This window comes from Rhipicephalus sanguineus, chromosome 1, assembly GCF_013339695.2.
Source record: "Rhipicephalus sanguineus isolate Rsan-2018 chromosome 1, BIME_Rsan_1.4, whole genome shotgun sequence".
In the NCBI taxonomy this organism is placed as follows: domain Eukaryota; kingdom Metazoa; phylum Arthropoda; class Arachnida; order Ixodida; family Ixodidae; genus Rhipicephalus; species Rhipicephalus sanguineus.
In genome coordinates this window covers 94,874,850-94,902,122 of record NC_051176.1, presented here as the reverse complement: position 1 = coordinate 94,902,122, position 27,273 = coordinate 94,874,850, and the positions used below count along the sequence as shown (strand labels likewise).

Here is a 27,273-nt window from a genome sequence, read left to right as displayed (position 1 = left end):
TTGTTACAGTGGATTTCTATTGGCGTACGTTGTAGCGAAACAGAAGCGAACCGGACCAGTTTTATTCATCGTTGCCGTTGTGCGAAGGTACATAAGGTGAGAGATTACCTGGCCACAAGTGTTACCTGCGGGTCCCTAATACTCCGTACAAACGCGATCTTCAGGACGATGGTGCCCCCATTCTTCGTCATCATGTTCATGTACATGCTTCCGGCGCTGACGTCGGGACCCGATGCCAAGGCTTACTTCGACAAGTTCTACGACGAGGTGAAGCACCACTGGAAGACGCTTCTTCTGCAAGTGGACAACTACAACCACGAGTACGATGGCAGCGGAAGATTGGTGAGCATCTTAGTACGCCATATGGAATTTCGACTCTCCTTGGAGAAGTTTTTTTTTTTTTCAAATCTGCTGCACTTCGGCAGTGTAATTTCTATTTTATAAATGGCAGTGCAAATGCATAAAGGTAACTACACACGTATAGTAATGGTACAATGTCTAAGTACGTATTACTCTGCGTAGACGCCGTTCTTCTAGGCACGTTTGTTGGCTCATTTTAGCTCTTCAAAAACCTAGGCCCGTATGCACAAAAACGTCTTACGCTAAAAATGTTCGTAAGAAAGTATTTCAGCCAATTACGGTGCGGGACATGATTAGCGAAGCCGGCTGACCAATGGGAAAATGCACTTACGAGTGCGAAGTTTTGAGAATTCTGCCCCTGAATTTTTGAATAGTGAACTTCACGGTACAACGGGAACAAAGTGCTTGAGATAAAGCAGCACTGTGTTTGTTTTGCGTCTTTCTATCTGTCTCTCGCCTTTGTAAAAGACTCCAGAAGGAGATTCACTCCCTTGAGTTTGTCAACGTGCGCATGAAGTATGAATTAGCGTTATTGCATTTCACCCCAATTGAAATGTGGCTACTGCCGCCGGAATCGAACCCGCTACCTAGAGTTCAGTATAGCAGTAAACATAACATCATAACCACTAAGCCACCACGGCGGCAATTTGCAGCACTAAGGGATGATCTAGACGGTTTATACTTGGAGGACGGAATCGTCTAAATGGACTTCCGGTTATAGCATATTTCTTTTCAATCATTTTGTTATGTGTAGATGCTGCACTCTGCTGGAGAGCTTAGTTCAGAGCGCTTGAGACAATCGGGGCATTGCGCTTGCTATAAATATTACTTCATCGCACGACGAAAATCATATGGCGCTGCTGAACACGCGAAGCTGTCCAGGATCTTATTTGGTATTGCCACTCTTGATGTTTAAAACACGCATGGTTACTTGCTTGCTTGTTTTTGAAAGGGGTGACGCTTTTATTTTCTTTAAAGAAATGGTATCATTCATGAGTTTGTTTCTGTTTGTGCGTTTGTGCACGTTCGTTCGAATTTCCTTCTACAAGGCGTACTACGTTATCCGACCTGCGTTGCAATTACCCAGCTTTGGACACCAAGGGAGCCGTCTCATGCTGCAAGCTGCACAGCGAAGCGTTCGAATGCAACAGCTGAGAGGTCAAAGTGGCTGCTACGGTTTTGGCACACTTACTATGGATACAAAATTCAAAGCATGGATATACAATTGACTATTGGTTATGAATGATTTTTACTGTAGAATCTGTACGAAATTAGTTCGTAAGAATTTTTTTTTTCATCATCCCGAGTGGTTTTCACATTTATTTACGACCACCGTCGCGGTAATAATGCACCGCTACTTTAAGTGGTCTCGCACTTGTTTCGGTGCGGCGCATCGGGGAACGAGTTGTTCATCTATACCTCTCGGTTATTATACGAAATATGTGTATTAAGGCGTAAATTTTGTAGCAACGTGTAGCACAAAATAACAAGAGCCAGAGCAGTCGAAAAAGGTACTTGCCGCTAATCGCCAAAATCTACAGACAAGAAGCAAGGCCCGTGTTCACAAAGACGTCTCACGTCAAAAATGTTCATAAGAGTATTTCTGCCAGTGCCGATGCTACAGAGATCATTAGCGAAACTGGCTGGGCAATGGCAAAGAACACTTAAGGAAAAGGGTTCGAATTCGCGAAACTTCGTGAATGTCATAAATGCTCCTCGTCGTTGGACAGCTGTCGTCTCTAATTATATGTTCGGTGTCAGGAGTGCCCATGGCTGAAATTTTCTTTAACGAACAGTGATAGCGTAAATTCTTTCTGTGGATACGGGTCTAGAAGTTTCGTGAATTCGACCCCAGGGCTCGTATTAACAGAAACGTCCTATGCTAAAAATTTCGTAGGAGAATATTTCAGCCAATAACGATGTGGGACATATTATCGAAACCGACTGACCAATGGGAAAACTGACTTGCGAAAGAGAAATTTTGCGAATTCGGCCCATGTTCTTTCGAACCTGAAGTGTTGGGCGACAGATATGCTCACTAAGACCTTATTTTGCTGTACTTCCACTTGAAATGTTGCACCTCGCATTCTCTTTTCTTGTGGTTGTGTTGGGTCTATCAGTTTATATTTAGTGGGGGAAGCAGGAATGCCGTCGGAAACGGCCAGTAGTTTTGGAGACACACTTTCACTTCTGTTCTTGCGCATAACATCTCGCAGTTTGAGCTAACGTCCAAATGTTAATGCCTTCGATGTGCTTGAGAGCGCCAGAAACCATGTGCACCTGAGCTACGGCCAAGAGCCTCTCGTTGGAAGCAATAATAACGCTGATTATTGCTTCTATCAACACGAGGGTCCACGCAAAAGAACATGTTCTCGAAGCAAGAGTGATGTTATTTGTTCACTTTTGCGTACGACAATATACAATTCTTTGCAGGCTATTGAAAGTTGTGCGACAAAATAGCCACATGAGGGCTTGATTTCGCGGTCTACCTAACACACCTATATATCGATTTCTTTTCAGCCGATTATACCTCACTTTTGGTACCTGTCTCTCGACTTCCAATTCTTCCTTGTCAGCTTGATCATCCTTCTATTATTTAAAAGGTGAGTACGTGGTATTCACAAATTCTTATTGGCAGTGCTCGAAAGAAGCGACATGACAATAATGCACCAAACGATGAGGATACAAAGTGTTGCACTTAGTTTTAGGTTTGACAGTTTGCCTTCGGTGGCCACGTGACTACGTTATGTGCACATGCATTGTGTTTGCCTGCACTCTTTCACTTCCTTTGACAGCTTTGTTGGCTGCCGACTTGAGTTTCCACGCGCTTGCTAAGACTTCGTTCTGATGTGTGGCGCTTGTGCTTGATGCCAGAGATGTGCAATTCATTCTGTTTCAAAGTGTTCTATCATCCGCATTGTTTCTGGTGTGATTTGTCTGCCGAGGAAGCGGTTGAGACGACCGTTTGCATTCTATTTTTGATGGCACAACAGTTCGAGTGTACCGCAGCTGCCCTTCTCCGCTTCTATTGGATAGCTGCTCAGGACCATCGGCGGACGTATAACTTGAAGAATGATGTACTTACAAGATACTAGTCAGAGCAGGCGCCACATAAGGTCTGCCGCAAGTTTGAATGTACCACAAGAAATGGCAATGGCGTGCGCACTGTCGCATGAAAACAGTAACGCCGATATCGGAGATCAAAGTTTTCCAGCTAGGCTCAAGCATCAATTATATACAGAAGTGCACTGCATCGAACTAATTCTTTACGCATGCATAGATTTGACTTGCGCTTCATGTTTGCGTCTTGGACCTTTTTCCGGACTCCATGATATTGTTTTGTACACTCGAAATGTTCGCAGACTCGGTGAACTTCCAGCGATATGCCTATATTTCTGCTGCTGTGCTGTATATATTCTAGCCCTAATTTCATTGCGCACTGTACGTCGTTATCTTTCTCCAAAGTCTTCATTGTATGCCATGTATCCTATACCGTGGTCTAACATTTCACAGTTTTCCCGGATGAGCCTATTCTATTTTCCACCTTTATTTCCGGGTACCACTATAGAACGATATAGTCAATTCCGTTCAGCTCAAAAGGCTTTACGCTCTTCACGCTGCTTGTCCGAGTGAGCCCGTGCATATGTAAATTTTCAGCGTTAGCGGCAATATGCGTGGCGCCTGTAATATAGTAATCCGACGCCGAGCACAATATATTTCAAAGCACAAGCGGCGAATGACCGAATATACTCGTGGTAAAAAGTATAATCTAACGACGATAAGCGGGTGAAGAAATTACCTGTGGGAGACATGTTATTGGCGCAAACTGACGAGATTCCCCCATAATGAAGTGATAAAAACCATAAATACACGATATAAAATTGATCACTATCAAGTAGAACAGCAGCAGAATGAGTTCGACATATGATATATATATATATATATATATTGTGTGCAGACACCGTATGTGTGATCAATTTTTTTTCAGCAAACCACGCTGCACAATCGCCATCTTCTCCATATTGTCGATCGCGGGATGCGCCGTTTCGACGTGGCATGTAGCCGGGAATGACACACCTCCATTCATCGTGGTCGTCGACGAATCGGTTACGTAAGTCTCCAGGTTGCTATTACTTCTGAAAATTTTTCTCGCTACTTTAAACACACGCGCGTTAATTTCTACAGCGCAAGGGCTACGTGTTTTCACTATTCCGCCATGAAACAAAAAAAAAGGAATGGCATATTTGAAGAAGCGTTGGGTAATGTTCCGCTGTTTGTACGAGGCTGGCTGAGAGACCTAGTCAGCACAACCTGCTTCGTCATCATCTCAAAAAGTAGCATTCACTTTGCCTTACCGTCAAGTAGCGCTTCCAGTTGTTATGAGCCCCCATTTCTAATGATATAATTATTCTTATATAACTGTTATGGGTGTGCAGCCTGTAGTTTCAGAATACCACACGTTCGATTGGTTCCCTTCAAATTGGAGAAGCCGGACTTCGTCATCAATTTCACATGGTCATATTACAGTACAAACGTTTTTAAAGCTGCTCGCATGTTGTCATAAGAAACATCCTTTGTGCAGCTGACGTCATATGGAAATTCCAAAGAGAATGTTGGAGTTATAAGGCCGAGAAGGATCGACCGACCTATTCCGCTTTTCCTTCGCATTCAGGTGGAGCGCTGTTCTAATGTGAGAACGAGTTAGTAAGCAAAACAAAAGAAGAAGAGGCTGATTAGTCTCGAATATTTTATGCCGAAACGGTATTACCGCCCCAACAATATAGGACTATAAGAGCCACGAAGCTAAGGCTATAGGAATGATGTTTTCCTGATCCTAATTTTATACTCTAGCTCCATTGATTTCATAATCTATTGTACCCAGCAGATGGCGTTCGCAGGACGTGAAGGGAGTGTGAAATACTAAAGTGCACAACGAAGCCCGGGGGTAATCGGTAATGCGCTAAACAAAATTCTGTGCATGGGACGCATTCAGCTATAAATTAACTTTTCATCCCCTAGAACCGCGTGGTTCCACGGGGAAGGATCCAGTGATCCTCGCTTATGTCACTGAGAACTGTTGTATGTGCGCTGACCGAAAGTATGCGCGTCGACCCTCTGATAAACGTTCTTGTACTTTCCTTTCTTTAAGATAAGAACAAGATGGCGGCCGGTATGTGCAACGACCAAATGCCGCATGGCACTGAAACTCTGGTGGCAGCGCTATTACACAGGGTTTTTTTTTTTTTGACAGTACAGGGCCCGTATTCACAAAAACGTCTTACGCTAGAATTTTTTGTAAGAGAATATTTCAGCCAATCACGATGCGGGACATATCATTAGCTAAGCCGGCTGACCAGTCAGGGCATGCACTTACGAAAAAGAAGTTTTGTGAATTCGGCCCCAGATTTTTGTATAAAAATACTGACAATCAGGCATCTCCCGCCTTCGCACACGAACTTTAAGTTGAGATGGAAATACTTTGCCGCCGCTAAGGTTACATTAAAATGACTGATTAAAAATTGTTCATTAACGCTCTAACTATCAACTTCTGGGCAGCTTTTTTATATGCAAATGTCGTAGGCCGTTACAATTTTTGTCACACCCAATTTTTGAATCACAAGAATTGTGCTTAATTTGAGATAATCATCACCGAACTTTAATGGCGATATCGAAAGTGAGCGCGCCCGGGTATGTTGTACATGTCCAAAAAAAAGTAACGACTAGCATTTGTAATGCGCCCACAATCCGTACAAGATGACGGGTTTCAGAAAACATAAATAGGTTTTTCATGTGGCTTCGATTGCAAATAATTGTAACCATTGTACAGTCTTTCTGTTAAAATACATTTGTATTTAACTTTACCGAGTAAGGTAAACGAATACGTAATGGTAAAGCATTGCGGAGGTCACGAGCGTGCATCAAATTTAATAATTAAATTATGGAGTTGAACTTCCCGAGACTTGCACAACGTTATTATGAAGGATGCCGTGTATGTACGGAGGTGTGATCTGAGGTTTCACGTAAGGTTCTTTAACGCGTAACTAAAGCACAGTACACTAGAATTTTTACGTTCCGCCCTTATTGAAATTCAGCTGCTGTGAACAGAAATTAAAACTATGACATCGTATTCACAAGCGTGATACCATTGCTAGTGAGCAACCATGGCGTGTTGGGCGCCCTCAACACTAACTGGAAGTTCATTCACATGAATCGTGCACTTCGTATGCCAACGCGTAACCTCAGTCACAACTTCAATGCTGACGCAAACGTTGCGGCCACATGGTCTCTCAATGCAAACACGAATTGTTATGTAATAATAATAATAATAATAATAATAATAATAATAATAATAATAATAATAATAATAATAATAATAATAATTGGGGAACCCTTAAGCTTCGCCTTTAAGAGTTGAACGCGATAGCGAAATCCGGCCCCTAGTCCGCACTTCAACCACTAAGTGCATACTTATTAATGTGTGTTGTTACACACACACGCACACGCCCACAGACACATACGCACGCGCGCGCTATGTACCTATAGTAATGGTACAGGTTTTCGATTGAAGCACTTCCCTGTGCTAGAGTCGAGACATATTTCTCACAGTGCCTCACAGATGGCAGCACATTATCTAATGTTTGCTGTTTGCTTGCGGCCCCCGGCTCCCAATCTAGCCCCCCGTCCAGCCTGGCTCCCCCATTCCCCCTCCCATTTATTCTCAATAAAGTTTATTTCTCCTCCTCCTTGCTTGATCAACGCCTCCTCCAGAAAGGAGGCGTTGGCTTGATATGTTTTCCGCTAGATGGGCATAGTTGTCCATTTTTGGAGCTGTTTGAAAGTTCGTGTATGTTTTCAGCGGCGATGGCTGCACTATCCCGGCTTTTTTCGAAGCATGGCGTAGCGCAAAAAAACGTAATTTGATGGCCTCGCCAATGCGCCTACAAATCGCCGAATGGGCTCATTTTCGTCGTGACACCTGTCGAACCAAATGCGTCAAGGAGACTCCTTCCACTACATGGCATTTATGTAGTGTTTTTTCCCGAAACAGTTGAAAGTAACATTGTGGCTTTGTGGTACGACACCTGCTTGCCACGCAAACGGCCCGGGTACGATCCTCAATGAGACCGGAGATTTTTATTGTTTATTTTATTTGCATCTTTCTCGATTTTTCAGTCACGGACGATTTTTCGCTCACAAGCGACGTAGCGACGCCGACACCGACGGCGGTATTTCTGCGAAACGAGCTCGCGTTAAAATAATAATCATAATATCTGAGGTATTACGTGCCAAAACCACAATATGTTATGGGGCACGCCGGAGTGGAGGGCTTCGGAAATTTTGTCCATCTGGTGTTCTTTAACCTGTGCTGACATCGCACAGCACGGGCTTCTAGTATTCCGCCTCCATCGAATCGCGACCGCCACGGACGGAATCGAACCGAATTGTTATGTGGATCGATGCCAAAATGAGTGTGCATGTTATTGCGATAGCAATTATATGGACAGTCTCGGCTGATTTTTGCCGTCGCCGTCGCCGCCGTCATGCACCGTATATGTGTAAGTATGTATATCTCCACATCCCCTCTCCCCTTATGTATATCTCCACATCCCCTCTCCCCTCTCCACTTTCCCTCTCCCCTCCCCTCTCCACTTTCCCTCTCCACTTTCCCTCTCCGCTTTTCCTCCCCTCCCCCTCTCCACTTTCCCTCTCACCTTCCCCTGTCCACTCTTCCTCTGAAACGCGGGCTAGACATACCGAAATTCTCTCCTGCGCAACGCCGCGATGAGCACCAGCGCATGCCCGTCCCCTCCCCCTCTCTCTCCTCTCCTACGCTGCCCCCTTCTCGCATGCCTGCCGACTGCGTTCCCCGCTCGCTCTGTGAGAATTAACGGCCAGGCTAGAGGGAAGACAAGACGCGCGTAGCGTTCCTCTTCGGTTTCCACGACGCCAGGTCGGTAGCATGCCCAAAGAACGCCAACGGAACGCGATCGTGCAAGTGCTCCGGCTTCGCATCGCCTCATGCTCCCCTTTAGCGGGAAATGGTGTAATTTTCTTGCTATAGCATTCATTGCTTCGCCCTTGCGGCGAAACTATGACTTTTTAGGTTTGTTGTTAGAAGTAGACCCCACTGAAAATTGGTAAAAACAAGACACTTCCATAGAGCTATTCACTGCATGGTATTCAAACTGCCACCATTGCAGGACTATGACCTGACCGAGTTGGTGTATGGTGCTATATTCCCACTGCAGGAACTTCTTCGATACCATGTACTACTACTACTTCTACCCCCACTACCACGCGGCCTGCTACTTCGCTGGGCCTATCGCTTTCCTCCTCCTGGACGGCTTCCGGAAGCGTAAAATATCAAAGGTGAGTGCTGAGAGTAACGGGACTTCAGGATAGCTTGGTTTCCGAATGAAAGCGAGTAAGCCAGGGAGCTGTGGCCGAATCGCACCTCACGCGCACATTTCGTCCCGGCGTAAAGTAAATGCAGTAGCCAAACGGCCGCATCGCGGCACCTGTACTCTAAGCCACCAAGAGGGTTCACGTATCTCTCCAAAGAGAGCCGTATACGTGGCAAGTCAGAAATCTCCGAAAAGTGTCACACATACAATTTTTTTTTTCCTTAGAGTGTGTCTAACTACAGTTCGCGCCTACGGTACGCTCTAGGAGAATACCTTGACTATATTAGGAAGAGTGAAAGGACTCTTATCGAAACGATCACATTACCACTTCTGAGTGAGTGAGTGAGTCAGACGACTCTTGCCGGTAACACTCAGAAGTAGGTCAAATGACGCTCATCAAAGCGTCAAGCTACTCTAGAACTGTTTTAAAAGTTACTCAATCGACTCATGCTCTAGTGTTGCGCGTCTACTGTTAGAAATGGTGAAGTAATCATTTAAGCAAGTCCAATAAACTTGCCGTCGTGCCCACTGACTACAAACAAAAAAGGAATAATAGTTCATTTTTAGCATTATTTTAATAAAACTAATCAAAATAACACAGCTTTTCTAGCAAAGTAATATAAAAAGGGCGAAAAGATGGTCTGTGATTTCCAATTAAGCATTTGAGGCAGACCTCATTTACATGATTGTGTGAGTATTATAGCCAACTAAAATGTGTGACTGGTGTGCATAGTGTCATATGCTACAAAATACACAGCAGAAATCGGTATCATGTTTCCATATATATTCCTTATGATTATCGATAAAACAAAAAGTAGTGGTGGCTGAAGGCATCAGACTTGTGACTTGCTATGTTGTCGCATCTGCAGCCAGAAAAAATGGTACCTGAAAAACAGGAGGTAATATTGTGATGAGAAAACGGATTCGTGCAAAGAGTTTGAAAAACGCTGCACAATAAGATATATACAAAGACATAACAAAATCTCACAGCAAAATAACAAATGCAAACAAACATGGAACGGAACAATGTATTCGCCGTTAGAGAGCAAAACACAACTTGCAAATAGTAGCTTTTGTAACGTGTCAGTTGGTAGCAAACTTGCAGCACAAGATCATGTGAGCCTTTTTTAAACAACAAACGATATTGGTTTGGGCTCTTTTGCGTGGATGCCACTCCCCGATTTTGGCCAACCAAAGGAAGTGCAGGAGCGAGTGCCTCGTTGACAGGGCGAACGGCTCTTATGACTTTCCCATCACGAGTGGCGAGTCGCCAGACCATAGCGACACCTTCGTTTCCCCGAGTGTGGCAGTCAACCGGAGTGAAGAGGCGGGAGAAGCGATCCGGGATTCTGGGAATAACCAACACACACACACACACACACACACACTGTTTATTATCGCGATAGCGTTCATTCCAGCGTCGGCATCGGCGTCGTTGATTGTCATCGAAAAATCATCATCTTGTCCGTGACCGAAAAATCGAGACAGATGCAAATAAAATAGACTTTAAAAAACTTCGGTTACAATGACAATCGAACACAGGCCGTCTGCGTGGCAAGCAGGTGTTCTACCGCAGAGCCCCGCTATTGCTTAAAACTGCTTCGGAAAAAAAAAAAAACACTACATATGAATGTCATGTAGTGGAAGGAGTCTCCTTAAAGCATGTAATATTGCGTGGGACAAGCGTAGAATCAGGCCAGCCGTCAAAACATCTTAATTGCGCAAGGAGTCGGTGTTTCAAAAGGCCCACCCATTACAAAGCCGTGTTGCCTTACGGAAGCGTAGTGGGCCCTTCACTGATTCGCAAAAGGAAGGATTATGGCGTAGTGGGCACTTAATTAACAACTGTACTTGCAGTAGGCACTCTAGGAAAGTTTGAGAGGGCCAATGTTACGCGTGCAGTCGTTCGTTTGTATGCGGCACGGATGCACCGAGAACCGAAGTTAGGCTAGCACTTGAGAAGGCGATGCGCACGGGGCCCGATTATCTATCACGTTCTACTCTTTAAGGCGAAGCTCAAGCGTCCTCCAAGTTTTTCGGATTTAAAACCACCCTTGGTGCAACACACCGTAACTCTACACACATACGGCACGAGTGTCTCGCTTTAAATAATTTCTCAATGAAAACAAATTTTCACGTAAAAGAAGGCGGGGACCTTGTTTTGCAATAGGCACAGGCTATGCACGAATGAAAGCCCTTCTTTTCTGAGAAATGTCTTCAGAATTTGCTCCCTGAATTAGCCTGGCTTTGCGCCGGCATATTCCGACACCCAAGGGCACCTTCTAGCAGTCAGGGGCACGCCGTGAGCGGTTATTGACCGCGTGTTTTACAAACGTAACCCATCCTTAAAGACTCAGATAAACACATGCGAGTGTGAGCGCCCGAATGACGGGCGCCGTGTACGTTGAGATCGGACAGGTAATATGCTAAAATTACCGCACTTAACTCCCACAGTCACTCAGCCGATTCTGTTGTAACGCGGAACGTCATCGTAGGTGCAGTCAAACCACGAAAACAGCTAACAGAAACAAGGGGAAAAGAGTCCACGGCGGCGGCCCCAACAACGCACGCCGTCGATATTGTAGTCTAGTGCTTTTCACCTTCCCGGTGCGGCGACTCCAATTTAACTGTGTGCCGCGTACGTGCTGGAAGCATCGTACTATATATACGCCTCAAACTACCCTCTTTAAATCAGCAAAGACGATTATGTTGTGTGCGTGTAAGTGTTCTGCACACACACTTTTCACGTTTCCACGCGGACGCACGCTGCGCATGCAATATCGATGCATTATTAAGACTTCATGAAAGCGCATCTCAAAACGACATCGTATACCTTCAGCAGTGCAGACAAAATTCGCGATCAGCAAAAGATCGCCATTGATAAGTGATTGCATAGCTCATATTACGGGAGTTTGTACAACAACGCGCATAAAGGTCTCAACTCGTTAATAGACAGTTTTAGTTGGGCAACCAAAACAGCCCCGCAGACGCAGGCTGCCATTGGAAATGGCTGGCAGCCTACTTCCGCGGAGCTGCTGCAGACGCCCAGCTAAAGCTGCATAATTAGTGCAGCTTTAGCAGTACACTCACCATTTACAGGCGCACATACATTGTCCGTGTACGCAGCTCCATGAATATGGCGCCCCCCACGCTTCACTTCGAGTACGGAGCCTCCGCGTACAATATGGCGCTACCGTTACCGAAAATGTGCACGCTTTCTCGAACACAAAACTAACAAAAGTACAAGACACGCAACGCACTACAAGAGACCTGGGAGACTCAGTGGAGGCACTGTCGCCGACGGCGAGCCGCGGCGCCAGGGCACACAGCGTATACGAACGGCGCCGAACGCCAGCCGCGTGACACGTATAACGTGTACGGCGGCGTCTTCAATACGGAAGCCAATCGAAACGCGCTTCACGAGACTCAAGTGACTTTTGCAGAAATACTCTCATTTTCTGCTTCTGCCTTCCAAAAGGGGTCAAATGGATAACTGAAGGTGGTCAGGGCGCTGCGAGCCTCTTTTGACCCTCTTTTTTTTTCTTAGAGTGCACTACGGTATCTCTCATCATCACATCGTGGTTTTCGGACGTAAAACCTCAACAGTTATTATTCCTATCTTTCTTATGAATGAAATGCATGAAGTCGAAGAAGCCATTACACCCTGTGTTCTTCAAGTCGACATATCGTGATGAACAAACAATGTTTACACTTAAGCTACTTGCAACGATATTGCAAAGCCTTAAGGTTCATAATCGCAAAACGTTGTTCCACCAGAAAACTGATAAGGAGAAGATTCAGCCTATCACAGTGCAGGGTATATTACAAGCGAATTCAGCCAGCCAATGTGAGCCGGTCAATATTGTAAGAACGAGAAGTATTGCGAATTCGGCCCTAGATAAGTGTTACCTGTAGAGCTTAGATATATGCGTTGCTAGGTGATGTAAATAAAGAAGCAACATTTAACAAAATGAAATACATTTTTTCTATGCCGATCAGCATTACTGATTGGTAATTTTTCTCGCTGATAGTGCTTCAACTCGTATAAAAGCTAAACGAAGTAGTAGGAAACAAATGGCTCTAACCACTTCACCTGGCTTCGTACTCACCAATTCGTAAGAACAAATTTCAGACAATATTGATGCTGGAAATGTTATTAGGGAAAGCAGCTGGCCAATGACAAGTAAGCACGAACGAACAGCTTTTTGATTTCTTCTCCTGCCCGTCACAGTAGCTTGGCGTTTACGATCTTGCGCTGCTAAGCTCGAGGACGCGGGTTCGAGTCTCGGCCACGGTGGCCGAATTTTGATGGGGAGGAAATGCAATAACACCCGTGTGCTTACATTTGGGTGACGTTCAAAAAAACGTTATTAAATGCGAAGGATTTCTAAGCAAACCAAAGGCACTTTGACCGTTTCTGTCTCCGTATCTATCTATCTGTCTAGCCGCCTACGTGTGGGCACTCTCGTGGTCGTCTCCTTAACTTGACACTTACCGAAATTTGCATGGGAGGGCATTAGTGTATGACGAACACGATGAACAGGTCATTACACGAATAGCTTCATATACCTGTCCCGTACGTCATGAAACCCTTTCCTTCAGTCCCGTGTGGCACATACCAGTATACTACGGCCCCTGGTATGCAAGTATGAGCCACAGGTGATTCACAGTTTGTATCAACCCAGGAACGGCGATAACAGACTTTTAAAGATCTTTACGCGATTGCGTTACGGAACTTGTGTCGCAGAATATGCGGGGCTGGCGTGGGCAGCGTTGTCGGTGAGGGAGAAATCAGTGGAACGGAAGGATTCAAGATCATGGTTACAGACGCAATTGAACCCAGGCAGTCTGCGTAGCAGTCAAGTATTCATCCACAGAGCTACGCCAGTGCTTGAAACTGCTTACGAAAAAGGCCATATAATGGCGTCATATCGCGGCAACGTCAACTGTGGTTGCAGTGTTCGCTCTCGGCGTTTATAACAATGTAATAAACATTACACATTAACTCCTATGATTCGCCAAGCTATGGTCAATCATTGCTGAACCCAGAGGAACACAGCAAAAACCACTTCTTATGATGCGCACATCATCGCACCATAGCGTTCAGTTCATTTCGATAAAACTGACATATGTGCTCTATGGTGAGTACCGACGTCACGTCGGACCATAGGATACCCTTTGGGCGTCAGTGTAGCCGACGTGCCTGGTAAGCCCACGATCGATCCCATTGCCAGGGGCGAGGACGTAGGACCCCTCCCTCCCTCAGGTTGCTTACTCAAATAAGTACTTTCCTCAAATAGTCAAAGCCTTCAGCAAGTGCTCCCCGTCCCCTCCTCCCCCCCCCCCCCTACTTCCTCCGGAAAAATTCCTCGCTAAGGCCGGCCCCCGATATATCCATAACTACTCACAACGCACAAAGAAGTCGGTCAAACTCGCAACGCCTGGCTCAAAGCAACAAAAAAAAAAAATCGGTATAGGCCATTAATCGCCTACTGCTTGGCATGACATCGGCTCCCAGAATGAGTGGGATCTGCCGAATTTTTTGCTCTAAATCTATCCATAGCCCCCGCTACGGCCTGCTTCAAGATTGTGTCGTGGTAGTGACAAGTAAAACCCCAGAATTTTTTTTAAATTGTGCTCCCTGTATCCCATCTAAGAATGTCGCCCACGGCGTGTTTCCTTCTATTCTCCGTCATTTTCTTAGAGGAAATTGCAGAGCTGCTTAAAATTGGGTTGCCACCTGCAATACCTCCAAGACTCACGTCATTCAGCAGTTCTGGCAATGATGTCAACAGGAGAACCACTAAAGAAACATCACTTGGACTGTCAAATGAGGCAGAAATTCAGGAACGATGGAAGCTTGAACATATGAAAAATTCTTGAACACAGGGTGCCTTGCAAGACGGTCTTGCCTTGAAGAAGACAAGACCACTTGCGAAACGTTGGCTCCAGCGACACCTCGTGTTCAAGAACTTTTCACCAGAACTTGGGCTGAATTAACCGAGCTTTTCCTTCATAAGCGCTTTCGGCCATTCGCCGACAGGCTTCTCAATGATATGTGCAGCATCATAACTGGCTAGGTTTTCTTTCACAAACAAATCTAGCTGAAGAGCATTTATGGAAGCCATCCCTGGTTTTCACATGTAGAAGTAGTCAAGAGATGCATGACGACAAATAGCTTAACTTCAATGCGTACACATTACGCCATGCATAACATAATGATTTGTTCAAATGTTAACATAAATAGGTCACATTTGCTACAGTGGCCAGTATAATTTATCTCTCGATATTCGTGAGCTGAAAAAAAGAAGATTGAACTGGTTATTCATTCTTTCTGGAAATCGCATGCGTCACGTACGTTTCTAGAATAGCCATTCACACCCAGACGTACAAAATGTGTTTTTCTTTTTCTTAAAATGTACTCTAAAAGGAACACATATCCAATATTAGTGAAGTGAGACAATAAAAAAAACATGCTCTTGCCCTTCGTCACACGCAAGACATTTTTGTGGTAGCATACCGAGCAGCGCCGGTGCCATTAGATCTTAATAAAGCACGCCACTACTTGGGAAGATGTTGAGATGATGAATTAAGATGCGATGACACTCTGCCGACACCACACCGAAGCCGAGAACATGTCAACTGACACGGGTGATGGCAGCGAGACGCCGCAGTGGGACATGTTCCGACAAAGCCGACAGAGCTAGCCTGTCCGGATACCGGTATTCTACAGTAATGATCAATGTGGTGGTATATTTGCTCACAAAAGTGCACTCTATGCAGTGCCCACTTGTGGCTCCATGTAATCGCTCCACGAGCCGGACTTGAGAAAGCTTTTTGAGTTTTGTGGCTTCTTGGATGTGAAAGCTTTTCTGGCCACGAGAAGAAGAAGGGGAAGGTGCCAGCTGGACTGAAGGCACCTTACCCTCCTTCATAACTGTGAGAATGTTTGTACCGCCTCCTGTACTCCTGTTACACGGCATTCTTTTAAAGGCGAAGCACCTTATAGGGTCTCGGCTTGTCAGCGGTGCATCGTCGTCTGCGGTTGCCGCGTGCATCGTTGTGACCCATTTGCTTGCGCGCATCGTCGTGTCCTGTCCATTTGCTTGAGCACAAGAGAGGGCGCCACCGCCTCAGCGCTCGCCGTGTGGCGAGAGAGAGCGAACGGCGCGTGTTGACTATGGAAACGCTATTTCTGCGATGAACGCTGAATTATCAGCTCGCGAGGAACGAGAACGCGCCCTCGCCCGCGATAGACAACGCCGACGCAGGCAGCGTCTGCTTGCAAGTTTCTTGAAAAAACCGACTGCTCGCGCTGCACAACCGTTCACCGGCCACCCCGTATATATAGGCACTGGATCTTGGCCTGCAATGTAGTGCCACTGGGAGATTTCTCTTGTCCGTAGTTGAACAATAAAGATTCGCAGCGTGCACGTTAACTAAAAGCGGACTGCGGGTCTCTGTGGCTAATCTTTCTACTGTTTCTCATTGTCCATTAGCAGTGATTTTACTGTGGGAAACGCCGGCACACAGTGCATGCTTCGCCCCTCCACAGACTTCACGTTAGTGGAGCTGAAACACCCATTCCCTACATGCTTCGCTCCTCCCCATTTTTTTCTTTTCTTTTTGCAGATCACACAGCTGGCCAGTTGGTGCATTGCGATCGCCTGCGGCCTCTGCTGTATCTTCATGAAGCTTGGCTGGTACACCACAAAGTACCCAACGACGGAGTTTGGGAAGCTGTCTGCCACTTTCTTCGACAGACTCTTGTGGTCCATTTTCATGGTTTGGCTAACGCTGGCTTGCGCCTCAGGTCGAGGAGGTGAGCTCTTTTCACGTTCAGGGTCAGTATTGATTATAGTGAGAGTTAATACAATGGAAGGTGTAATTTTTAGGGACAAGAAGAGAGCATGCAGAGTGGTTCAGGGGACAAACGGGTGTTAAGGACATCTTAGTCGATATCAAGAAGAAATGGGCGGGGCATGTAGCGCGTAATCAAGATAACCGCTGGTCATTAAGAGTAACAGACTTCCAATATAAGGCAAGCGCGCGAGGGGGAGGCAGAAAGTTAGGTGGGCAGATGAAATTAAAAAGTTTGCGGGGATAACGTGGCCGCAGAAAGCAAAGGACCGGGTTGATTGGTGAAACATGGGACAGGCCTTTGCCCTGCAGTGCGCTAAGTCAGGCTGGTGATGAATACAGTGGAACGAATAAGTATATTTGACCGTTCAACCGTTCAAATCTAAGCACATAGCTACTGCTTGCAGTTCGTGGCATTCATCTCACTGCCAATTTGCAGAAAGTAGTACCGACTTTCAACTAAGCCATGGTAGCTGCGCAAACACGCGGATTTCTTCCACCTCATTGCGATAGCTTATTACGCGACACAAAGCTGGCGATAATACTTTGGACGAAGGCATTTGGTCTCCATTATATATAAAGCAGCTGCTCTCAAGTGTAAGCTAATATTTTTGTTGTTTTCCATTTTGCCTGTATTTATTCACGATTGTTAGAAGTGTGTGAAATCCACTGCCTGTTTGTCTCTGTAGGCCCTCGGGTTCCGTCAAGCTGTCTGTGACAGCTTTCTTGCCTGGGGGCCCCCCAACCTGTGTGGTGTAAATAAAGTGGATTCTGATTCTGAAGTACTGGCGTGCAGTGCCACAGTGGAGAAAGAGAGAGGAGGATCATTGGTTGCATGGAAGTCATTAATTGGCAACAGCGCCAGAGATTTTCACTTTGAACGTCATGCCTATTTGGCTTATGTATACGTACACGGTACTTCAGTCCTTCGACCACGATTTTTGCACAACTTGAATGGTTATGTTCAAATGCAGGCACCTGACTGATGTAAGGGAATTTAAAATTATGCGTCTATTGACAGTAATACTTACTGGTCGCGCACCGCGTGCACTTCTCCGCAGGTTTCCTGGGCAAGTTCCTGTCATGGGGCGCCTTCGCACCACTGGCCAGACTGGCATTTGGCGTCTACCTCGTACACATGCCATTCATTCAGTTGGCGCTGCACATATCTCGAGAGAGGATGATGCTGTCTCACTTTGTAGCGGTGCGTACGACTGGCAACGTCGGAAATACGTCTTGAGGAATGTGTCATCTTTTTGATGAAAGCATGTACAACGTTACTATGGCGGAGGCTAAAGCACCAGCCACTCTCAGTTTGATTGCTTTTTGCAATATTCAACTGGCACAAGAGCGCCTAGATTGGTCCGTGAATACGACTTGGCTACCTCCTTTTTAAAGTAAAAGACATACATCCCTATATGTCAACGTCGCGTTGTGTGGTACAGAAAATATCACGTGAGCGCGCGAGCTGTGCGTATATTTCGTCTTGCCGGCGTTCGCGTAAGTGAAAATTTTTAAAAAAGCTTGAGAATGCGCGAGCTTCACGTCTACTTCGTCTTTGCAGTGTTAGCGTGAGCAGTAGCGCAGTATAGGAGCGCTGAGGGCAAACGCGGTGGCGGTGCTGGGGCGGATGAGAGAAATGTCAGCAGCAGCGCAGTAGGGGTTGTTATGTAAATGGCGGCACCACGCTCGCAGCGCCTCCATTCAAATTTCGTCACATACTTGTCACGGGTACTTCCGGTCTAATGTAACCCAGTGGCAGCGTTTTTTGCGCGCCGGGTGCGGTCTGTCTTGGTATCGGCCTTAAAATTTGATGATGAATATCTCAAATTGCGTGCAAGTTTTGTCTTTTATAAAAAAAAAAGTGCGTATGCCATAAATTGCGCCACCCTACAACTTTCCCATACAAACAAGGCCCTCAAGTCAACAACACAAAAGTCAATTAACGAGTCTGCGGAAAAGTATTTCCGCCTCGACGTAGAGTTCGTTTGCGAAGACGGCAGGAGCCTGACTGTCATGGGATTTTTTATAAAAAACCTCTATTGTCTAAGGAAAAACACTTCGTATAAGATAACAAAAGTAGGCCTTTCAGCAAGACTAATATGACTGCATATTTTATCGACTGGAAACGCGTGTGTCATTGCTGTGTGCAGCCGCCAAATACAGCACAAAGTGTAGCGCGCGGTGGCTCGACCTGGCTCTCTGCATATACTACAGATGCAGGAACAAAACATACGTATACTAGGAAATTATTTTCTTATATTGGTACGTAGTTATTCAAAAGCACCGCCTGAACAGTATCTTCTTGATGGAGGAAGTGAACTTGTGGTGGCATAAAATTAAACCGAGAACCAAATTTATTGCACGATGGTCTAAACAACTAGATAGCAAGTTGATGAAGCATCGCGAACAATAGTTTAATAGGTGTTATTCGGAGTATAAGTAGTCAAAATAAAGTGAATCATGAAGTCTCATATGCGCCTCATCCCATTATTTCCCGCAGGCCTCATTCTGTTTTTCGACCCTCGCCTGGAGCTACATCCTGAGCTACTTCCTGTTCATATCCTGCGAGGCGCCCATAGGCAAACTGGACAAGCTCGTTTTCGAAGGACTGCGAGGACGAAGTACCAAAAAGGACGTGGAAGACAAGCCGCCAACGAAGATTGAGTTCGTCACGGAAAAGCAGCAGATCGCCAACCAGCTAGCGGAGAGCAACAACAACTGCAGCAACAGCAACGCTGAGACGACGCCCGACGAGCAGCAGCTCGGATTACAACAGAACGGTGTGAAACCACCTGTGGATACGGCCAGCTGCCGTCTTTGACGTGAAAGTGTTGCTTGTGCGCGCATTCTCTTTCCTGATGATTTGCACTCGGACATGTGGAGCAACATTTTGTACTTCGCCATCGAGCGCGTGCGGATATATTTGGAACGCGTACTACGAGGACACGAACAATGGCAGGGTGTCTCTGCAACGTACGCCACCGTGCTGGCTCTGTGGACTCAGCCTGAACACTGCATTTGCGTGACGTATTGTTTTTTTTTTTCTTCAGCTTAAAGTGACGCGATACATAAATGTATAATTGACAGGGCGTATTCGGTAATTTTCGGAACACTGAAGTGCTTTAACTAGGTATTCGTGCCCGAGGCATCGTTCACCATACATATCTCACTTGGAATGGAAACAATGTGAGTTCACCATAAATATCTCACCGGGAATGGAAACAATGTGAGCACCCTTATATTAGGCCCTTCTCAGTTCCATAAGATCAACTTGCAACGACTTCATAGGTCTAACGAAACAGGGGGTGTCCATGCCAGGAGAAAATAAAATGGTAATGCGTACACAGCCTCGAAACAACTATTTGACAGCCGATGCTCTATATACCATGAGCATCACTTTCTTCTTAGCAGTGCGCTTCCATTTATTTTAGTCCACAGGGAATGATATCAAGGTGTTGAGGAAGCACTTGGAACTTGTTTTCCGTCCTTCTTTTTTTGTACTTGCCAGAACAAAGCTCAGCGACATTTCAGGCGTCACGAATCAGTGCGATCACAACTTGGCATACAAAAAACGTTAACTTGACAAGGTTTTTGAACATTGTGGGCAAATTATGCAACGTCGCATAGAACAAGATGTAAAGAAAGATTATAGAGCAGTTTTTGCCCTTGCTATTTTCTTTCACTGCTTTACTTAGAACAAAAAAAGGCACCAATCAATGCTGTTCCTCTCTTGTCCTGGGTAAAACAGTTTAAGGAATCATTTTTAAGTAACTGCCGCCCCGTTACAGGACAGTGTAGTAGTGTATTATGAAGAGAGCACGAGGGGCGAGGGGGGGGGGGGGGGGTTACTCGCTTGTATAAGGGGACCACCGCATGGGGTATACACACTGATTTACTAAATTTCATTAAATGAAGTACTGCCAAGTAGTGTATGATAGCCTGCATACAGGCAAAGGGCATTATAGGGGCGGTCGTTTACCTTGTGAATTCTGCAGTAATGGTCCTGAGGTTAAATGAGGTTCGTTGCCTAGTGGCAAGCGAATGCCGAGTCCGTAACCGATCCATATATCCAGATATTTTTTTCCAGTGACCTGGCACGACAATTTGACGCTTAAATGAGTACTGAAACGATTCTGAGGCATCGCAACAGGCACATCTTTAGTTTGCTTGACCAAGCCAGGAAACATGTGTAAAATATTTTAATGTGATTTCAAAGTTTTCATCGCCCAACATCTGCAAGCCAGCCCCACCGCAATACACGCCGCAATAGGCGGGTCAACACAGTTAGCAAAGTTTGCAAGCACAAGACCATTCTGCACATGTAGGAGATATAGACCTGCGTCAGACTGTATTCACACGTTACAGCGAAACTATCATCTCCATATCGAAACCCAAAGTGGTTTACTAAGGTAACGGCTATAAAGATGTATTCAATGCGTTCCGAGGCCCCACGATACTCTTTTTAAAGTTATCGACACCAGTGTTTTTATATAGAGAAACAATACGAAAACTTTTTCAATTGGTGTCAGTACCCATTCAAGACATGGCATGGCTTGACATGAAATTGTATATTCAAGTCATCGGTTCCATAATACATTAGGCTTCGGGTAGGTCGCACATCGTGTGTGAGGTTGACTCCTTCAAGTACATTCTTCATATAGTGCATTGCACCTAACGTATGTAAACATATATTTGTCGATAACAAATTCACTTCTGTGTGCACGTGAAATTCAGAATTGCACGTTCCTAAAACATTACGGAATCATTGTTTTAGCTACAACGTTAAGACATCGCAGTTGTCTTGTAAGGTAGCAATATTTTCAATCAAGTGAATCGTGCGCGAACATAGACATTAGCGCAAATCCTCACATTCATTTTTGTTAGTATTATTTTAAAACAGTTAATTCAACTGAAAACGCCTATTTGAGGAAGCGAAAATGTGAGCTTTGATTGAGTCGGCTGCTGTTATGCGCGAGATTGTCCATGGTCGCCGCTGGAGCGATTAACGCGCAGTGGGATTTATTTCAACAAGGAGCAAGCCATGAGGCAAAAAAAAAAAAAACTATAGTAAAGGAATTAGGAATCTGGTAGCTGCGATAACTATCCTTCTGTTCATTGTTTGTTTCTTTTTTTCTCATGAGTATAACGAAGACAATATACATGGTGATCCGCAAATTTGAGCGTGTTGAAGTGCCAGTTTAGCCTATATCGGCTACGCAGCGTCTGAAGCTCCTTCATGTTCTCCGGCATTAATAGATCATATTAATTATTGAAAATAGAATAATAATATTTGGGCTTTAACGTGACAAAACCCCGATATGGTTATGAGGGACGCCGTAGTTTCGACCACCTTGGGTTCTTTACAGTGCTTATTGAAAACAGAGGCGAAGTTTTTGTTTGTCTCATTTATCATTGGTTTCCTTCGACAAAGTGTGCAATGCGCTTGCATCAAGTAGTCTGAGTAATATTTACAAAAATAAAGGGGCGCAAAATCAGAACTCGGACGCAGAAAGAGAACAGAATGAGCGGTGTGTCCCGCGCAGTCCTCTTCCCATCATTTTCTTGTCTTTGTTCATCGTCTGCGTTCTGGCTTTGGCTTGGTTATTATTAAATGACTGGCACAGACATGCACAGCTACAAGAACTGCTAAGTAATGTTCATTTAAGGGTTCACTTGCACGGCACGTAATGGGGCATGGCTAACAATAAAAGAAACACGCAGAGAACGCGTTTTACGGGCGATGCATGTTTTGTATAGACAAATCCACTGCTGCAGGTGTGCCGGAGATATTAACAATTGATTTCGCCAGCAGATCTCATCGTGTTTATGCTGGTCACGCCCACGAACTTTCTTTAGTGCTATGACTGCCACAAACGTGCTTAGATCCAATACAGTTGCCCAAGAAAAGTACTTCTTCGACCTTTGGTTTACGGCGTTCTTTTCGACTCATTCGTGACTTGAAATGCACTTGACCAGTTGGGTCCTCGCGAGTGTTCTCACTGTTTTTTTTATTACTGCAAAATGAGCAAGTTTGCAGCTGAATACTAAAGCAGGACCGAAGCGGAGTGCGCCCTATGTTACAGTTTTACAGAGGACAGCATCATCTGTTCCAACTGTTACCTGACTGGGCTTTATGAGTACACCATCCACCTTGTTGTGTCTTGGTCAAAGCAGGACACCTTGCCTGGCCTGCGTTTCCGAATGACTGAACATGAGAAAGCGGCTACGTTAAAGGCTCACCTTCACGAAACAATCCGTGAGACCGATTCATTCGCCACGTGAGACACCTGCGAGTTGTGGCATCGAAGATATTTCTCACAAAGTTACACGGCCAGTAAGAAGCTGTTTTAGCCTACGAAACTTTTTGTGAGTTCGTTCCATATTGTCGCCTGTAAATAGACCTGAATAAAACAAAATGTCATATTCTCGAACTCTTCAAACAAAGTCTTTTTTTTAAGTGAAAAAAAATGAAGGCAGCTTCGCACAAGGGATGCCAAGCCTGAGTACGGAGCTGGGCGGCCTTGTTTGTTTCTCTTTATCCTCTATCTCTTTGTTTTTCTCTCATCTCTATGTTTTTCTGTGCTTTTTGTCTCTGTGTATTTCTATTTCTTTCTTTCTCTCTCTCTTTTTATTTCTTTCTCTTCCTGTCTTTTTTTCTCTCTCTTTCCTATCTTTGTGTCACTCTCTCTCTCTCTATTTCTCGCTTGCTTCCTCTTTTTTTCTATCTTTTTTCTGTCTCTATTTATTTCTCTTTCGTTGATGTTCTGTCTCTATTTCTTTTTTATTTCTTCATTTATTTCTCTCTATCTCTTTCTTTCTCATTCTTTATATGCTATGCTTTACTCTCTCACCTCCTCGATTCTCAACCTCACTTCCCTTTTCTACCCCCTTGCTATACGATACTATACAAGGCTATATGCCATGTTCTGTTAGCGTGCCTGGATAGCCGAGTGGTTAAGACACTCGCCTTCAGATCGTGGGTTCGCGGGTGCGAATCCCGCCGCCTCATGAGGAATTTTTTTTTCGCCAAGGTTTTCTCTTTCTTTATATCTTTCTTTCTCTCTGTCTCTCTGTTTCATTCTCGGCTTCTTCCTTTCTTTCTCTCTTCCTGTACTCCTTCTCTTCTCTCATCCATCAGGGTTACTACAGGCCACGCCCGAGAAATCGGCGCAGGCGTTTTGGGGGCGAAGCAGAAGATGAAGAAGAGGACTGAGAGTAAGAAGAGGATGAAGAGAGCGCGAGCCGATTCACGATGATGATAGTTTCTGTTCGCACTACCGGGCGCAACGAAAAGCTTGAAGAGCTCCGCTCTTCATAAAAAAAATGCATGTCATAAGATGTAGCAATTATTGAAGTAAGCCACTCTTCGTTCTAGTGATCGTTACTGTACAATGAACAGCGTCGAAAATGAAAATCGGTGCCCTTGAAAAAATAAACAAATGCGCTTATAAGCCTAATTATGTTCAGAAATCGTGATAATTGGGTAATCAATCAGAAACACGGAAGTTATATTTGCCACCACTGACTATACGTCGGTGACCGTGGCTAGTTCGTGGAGGTTGATGAATTCCGGGGCCCCAATTCACGAAGCCCTTTGGTCGTAAGTGCTGTTCCTCCATTGTCCGGCCACCTTCGGTAAAGATACGTCCAGATTTTCCACGAATGACGAAACGAGACAATTGTCTCGCGCACACTTCTAGGTGAGATAGTTTTGGTTGATGAATTTTCCTTTCTTAGACTGCCGGTATGGGCAAGGCAACCAGGTGTCACGGATAAGAGCCTAAATGAACGGCGACATGCGCACATATGCGTGACACAAGAGAGCTAGCTCGAAATAGAGGAAGAGGTCAAGAAAGCTTGCAACTAATTACAGGATAATTGTAGGTACAAGCAGACGAACAACATGGAGTGGATGCAAATTGTAAACTGTATTTACAACTACCACAAGAAAGAAAATAGGAGAGGAAATATGTACTGTATCGTAACACAAGTAGTACGTTGCTCTTATTTATTTTTTTTAAACATTACCACCCCTTGTTGCCGCAGGGCCGGCGCCGATAAGAAGATGGGGCCAGGTAAGTATATCTTGGCTGCTGACCCATGCACCCCTCTGGCGCCAATTGTTTGCGGTCGTTTTTTCGGCTGCACTCGAGTGATATTTAGTGATTTGCTGCAGAATAGTTTTAATCAACTGTTCGTTGAAACCAAATAGTACGTCTAAACAGCAATGCGAGGACAGTAGGCCACAAAAAAACCGATTGCCATGTTCAACAACCAGCGTTCTACGTCGCGCCCGCGGTGACGGAAAGATACATCCCTCGCAGCGGAATAATTGGAAAGGCCACAGAGCTCGACAGGGTGACGCCCACTTTTGCGGCGCACGGAGGCGGCTGTGGAAACGTGTGGCTGAGCACGCGCAGCGGGCCGTGATTTCCTACTCCCAAAAGAGGCCAAGACGCGGCGCGACCACCCAGTTCAAGTTTCGATTCTGTCAGCGGCCTACGCTATCGAATGCCTAATTGCCGCCAAACGCAAGGCGCTACGTGCGCGTATTCATGACTTGGCAGACCCGCGCAAGACGCATGTCGCAACCGCGCTCGCGGTCCTTACGCAGAAGCTAATGCGTCATGAATAAGTACCATAGCCTCGGTAGCGCGTAGAGAAGGTATATTATATGTGTGAGGCTGCCGCGCCGCGGCGAACCGACGCGGGCCGTGCGGCTTGCAAAACGGACCCGTTTACAGCCACAGCGCTCCAACTGACGCACTCGTCGTACTAGTCGCTGGTTCAAGTGGTATACTACTAATTTTACGATCAAGTCAACTTCCTGACAAGTGGCCGCGGCTGGCTGATTCACGCACGCATACTATATTACAGAGCATTGAAGCTGCAGCCTTGAAGAAGACAGGACCACTTGTCGAAACGTTGGCGACGTTGGTACCAGCTCAGGGTGGCCAGGGTTGGCTACTTTGCGCCATCAGGCTACTTTTTAGGTTGGTGGCGGCAGAAAGAAATGTCTTGGCGACATGGCTACTTTTTGGCTGCTTTCTTGCTCCCTCTATTTGAATCAAATTATGAATGTTTTGCGAGGCCGGAGCCGCTTGCATGCTAGTATGAGGTTTCAAAGCCTGATGGCCAAGGCGTGTTTCCATCCCCAAAATTGAATTGGGCTGTTGCGTTACATAAACGAACTTTTGGATAGTGACTAAGGCTCGGGGGAAAAACTGTTGCATGGGGACTCATTTTGCAGGCCAGCCTATTGCTGAATGCGAGTTTGAAATGCAATTGGAAGCGAACACGAAAATCGAAAGCGCTCCTCGTACAGAATTCTCTGCACTCATAGACATTATAAATCGGATATTTAACTAACTGTCTGCGTTATTTATGAGAATTTGGTACTCGACTGCGAATCGCGAATATGTCTTCGTTCCCTTATCAACATGACACATACTCACTCTGGGTGATTCGCCAAGACTTCGTCATCTGAACATTTAGCTAATAATTTGAATAATGTATAATGATTTAAAAACAAGTTAAAACAAAACAGAGTCTATTATAATTGCTGCCTTTTAGATATTCTCTTTTGGCCAGACCTACTGAGAATAGATATACTACTAGATTTTACAACGCTTCATTTATTACTTTACGAATGCATTTCTGAAAGTAGCGATTAAAACGGTTCAGCAAATTGCATAAAATTACACACCCCATCAAAGGCATCGCTGTGGCAATTCCCAGAACTGAAGCGCCAGAACTCAGTACGATTTCTCAAGTTAAGTTTAGCCCTTTCTTCGAAAGCGGAGTAGCCAGAAGTCTTTTTCAGAGTAATGAATATCGGCGACATGATAAAAAATAATGTTGTTTCCGATTCCAGCAGGATTGACATGGGGACGATATTGCTAGACCATCCCTGTATAAACATAGGTTTAATGCGGTTAACTGCTCGGACTTGGTTATCGCGCGAGAAGCGATTGCGGAGTGTCTCACTGCAATTTATGCTTCAAGCCCAGCGACAGTGATTTTGAGCACACTCAAGCAGCTCTAGTTTTCGTTGTCACCTCATGGGCTGGCAGTTCTAGTCCTTTTAGGAAAAGTCATGCAATACGCATGAAGAGAGTGCAATTTCTGCACCAGTGCAAGAAACTTCGTCATCCTGCACGAAATGATTCCTAAAGCCAACAATTTATACTCTTAACGTCGGATTGTGATTTTGAAGGGTTTGTTTCTCTATTTACTTACATTTCCGCCAAAAGGCTATTCGATTTAGTTATTTAAATGAAAATGTCGCAATTGTTTCACACACGTGTGGGTACTTTTGGCTACTCTTACTGCCCCGGCTCGAGCTGGCTACTTTATGGCTAGTTTTTCCAATTATTAGGCTATCTTTTTTTTTCCAACCTGGCAACCCTGCAGTCCAGCGACAGCCCGTGTTCAAGGATATTTTATCTCTTCGAGCTTTCATCTTCCCCTGAACTTCTGCCTTTTTTTGGAGAGCCAGTAGAAACCATTTGCCATATAGCACGTATCGCGGCTAAGGTATGAAACAGACACTAGTTTCATTGTCACCCTCAAGGTGATAGTACCGTGAAATTCAAATGGTGCTTCGCCTTTTTCAGGAGCCTAGACGGATGTTAGATTCAACTGG

The 27,273-nt window shown here is 45.2% G+C and overlaps 1 protein-coding gene across 1 annotated transcript; it reads left to right on the top strand.

Moving 5' to 3' along the window:
• On the top strand, window positions 1-20,275 carry LOC119394216 (nose resistant to fluoxetine protein 6). The gene is made up of 8 exons (XM_037661506.2): window positions 1-96; window positions 165-342; window positions 2,881-2,963; window positions 4,349-4,471; window positions 8,610-8,730; window positions 16,398-16,587; window positions 17,687-17,829; window positions 19,129-20,275. Exons 2-8 carry the CDS (start codon window positions 169-171, stop codon window positions 19,447-19,449), a joined length of 1,155 nt encoding a protein of 384 aa, XP_037517434.2. The 5' UTR covers window positions 1-96; window positions 165-168; the 3' UTR covers window positions 19,450-20,275.
• The last annotated feature ends 6,998 nt before the right edge of the window (window positions 20,276-27,273 follow it).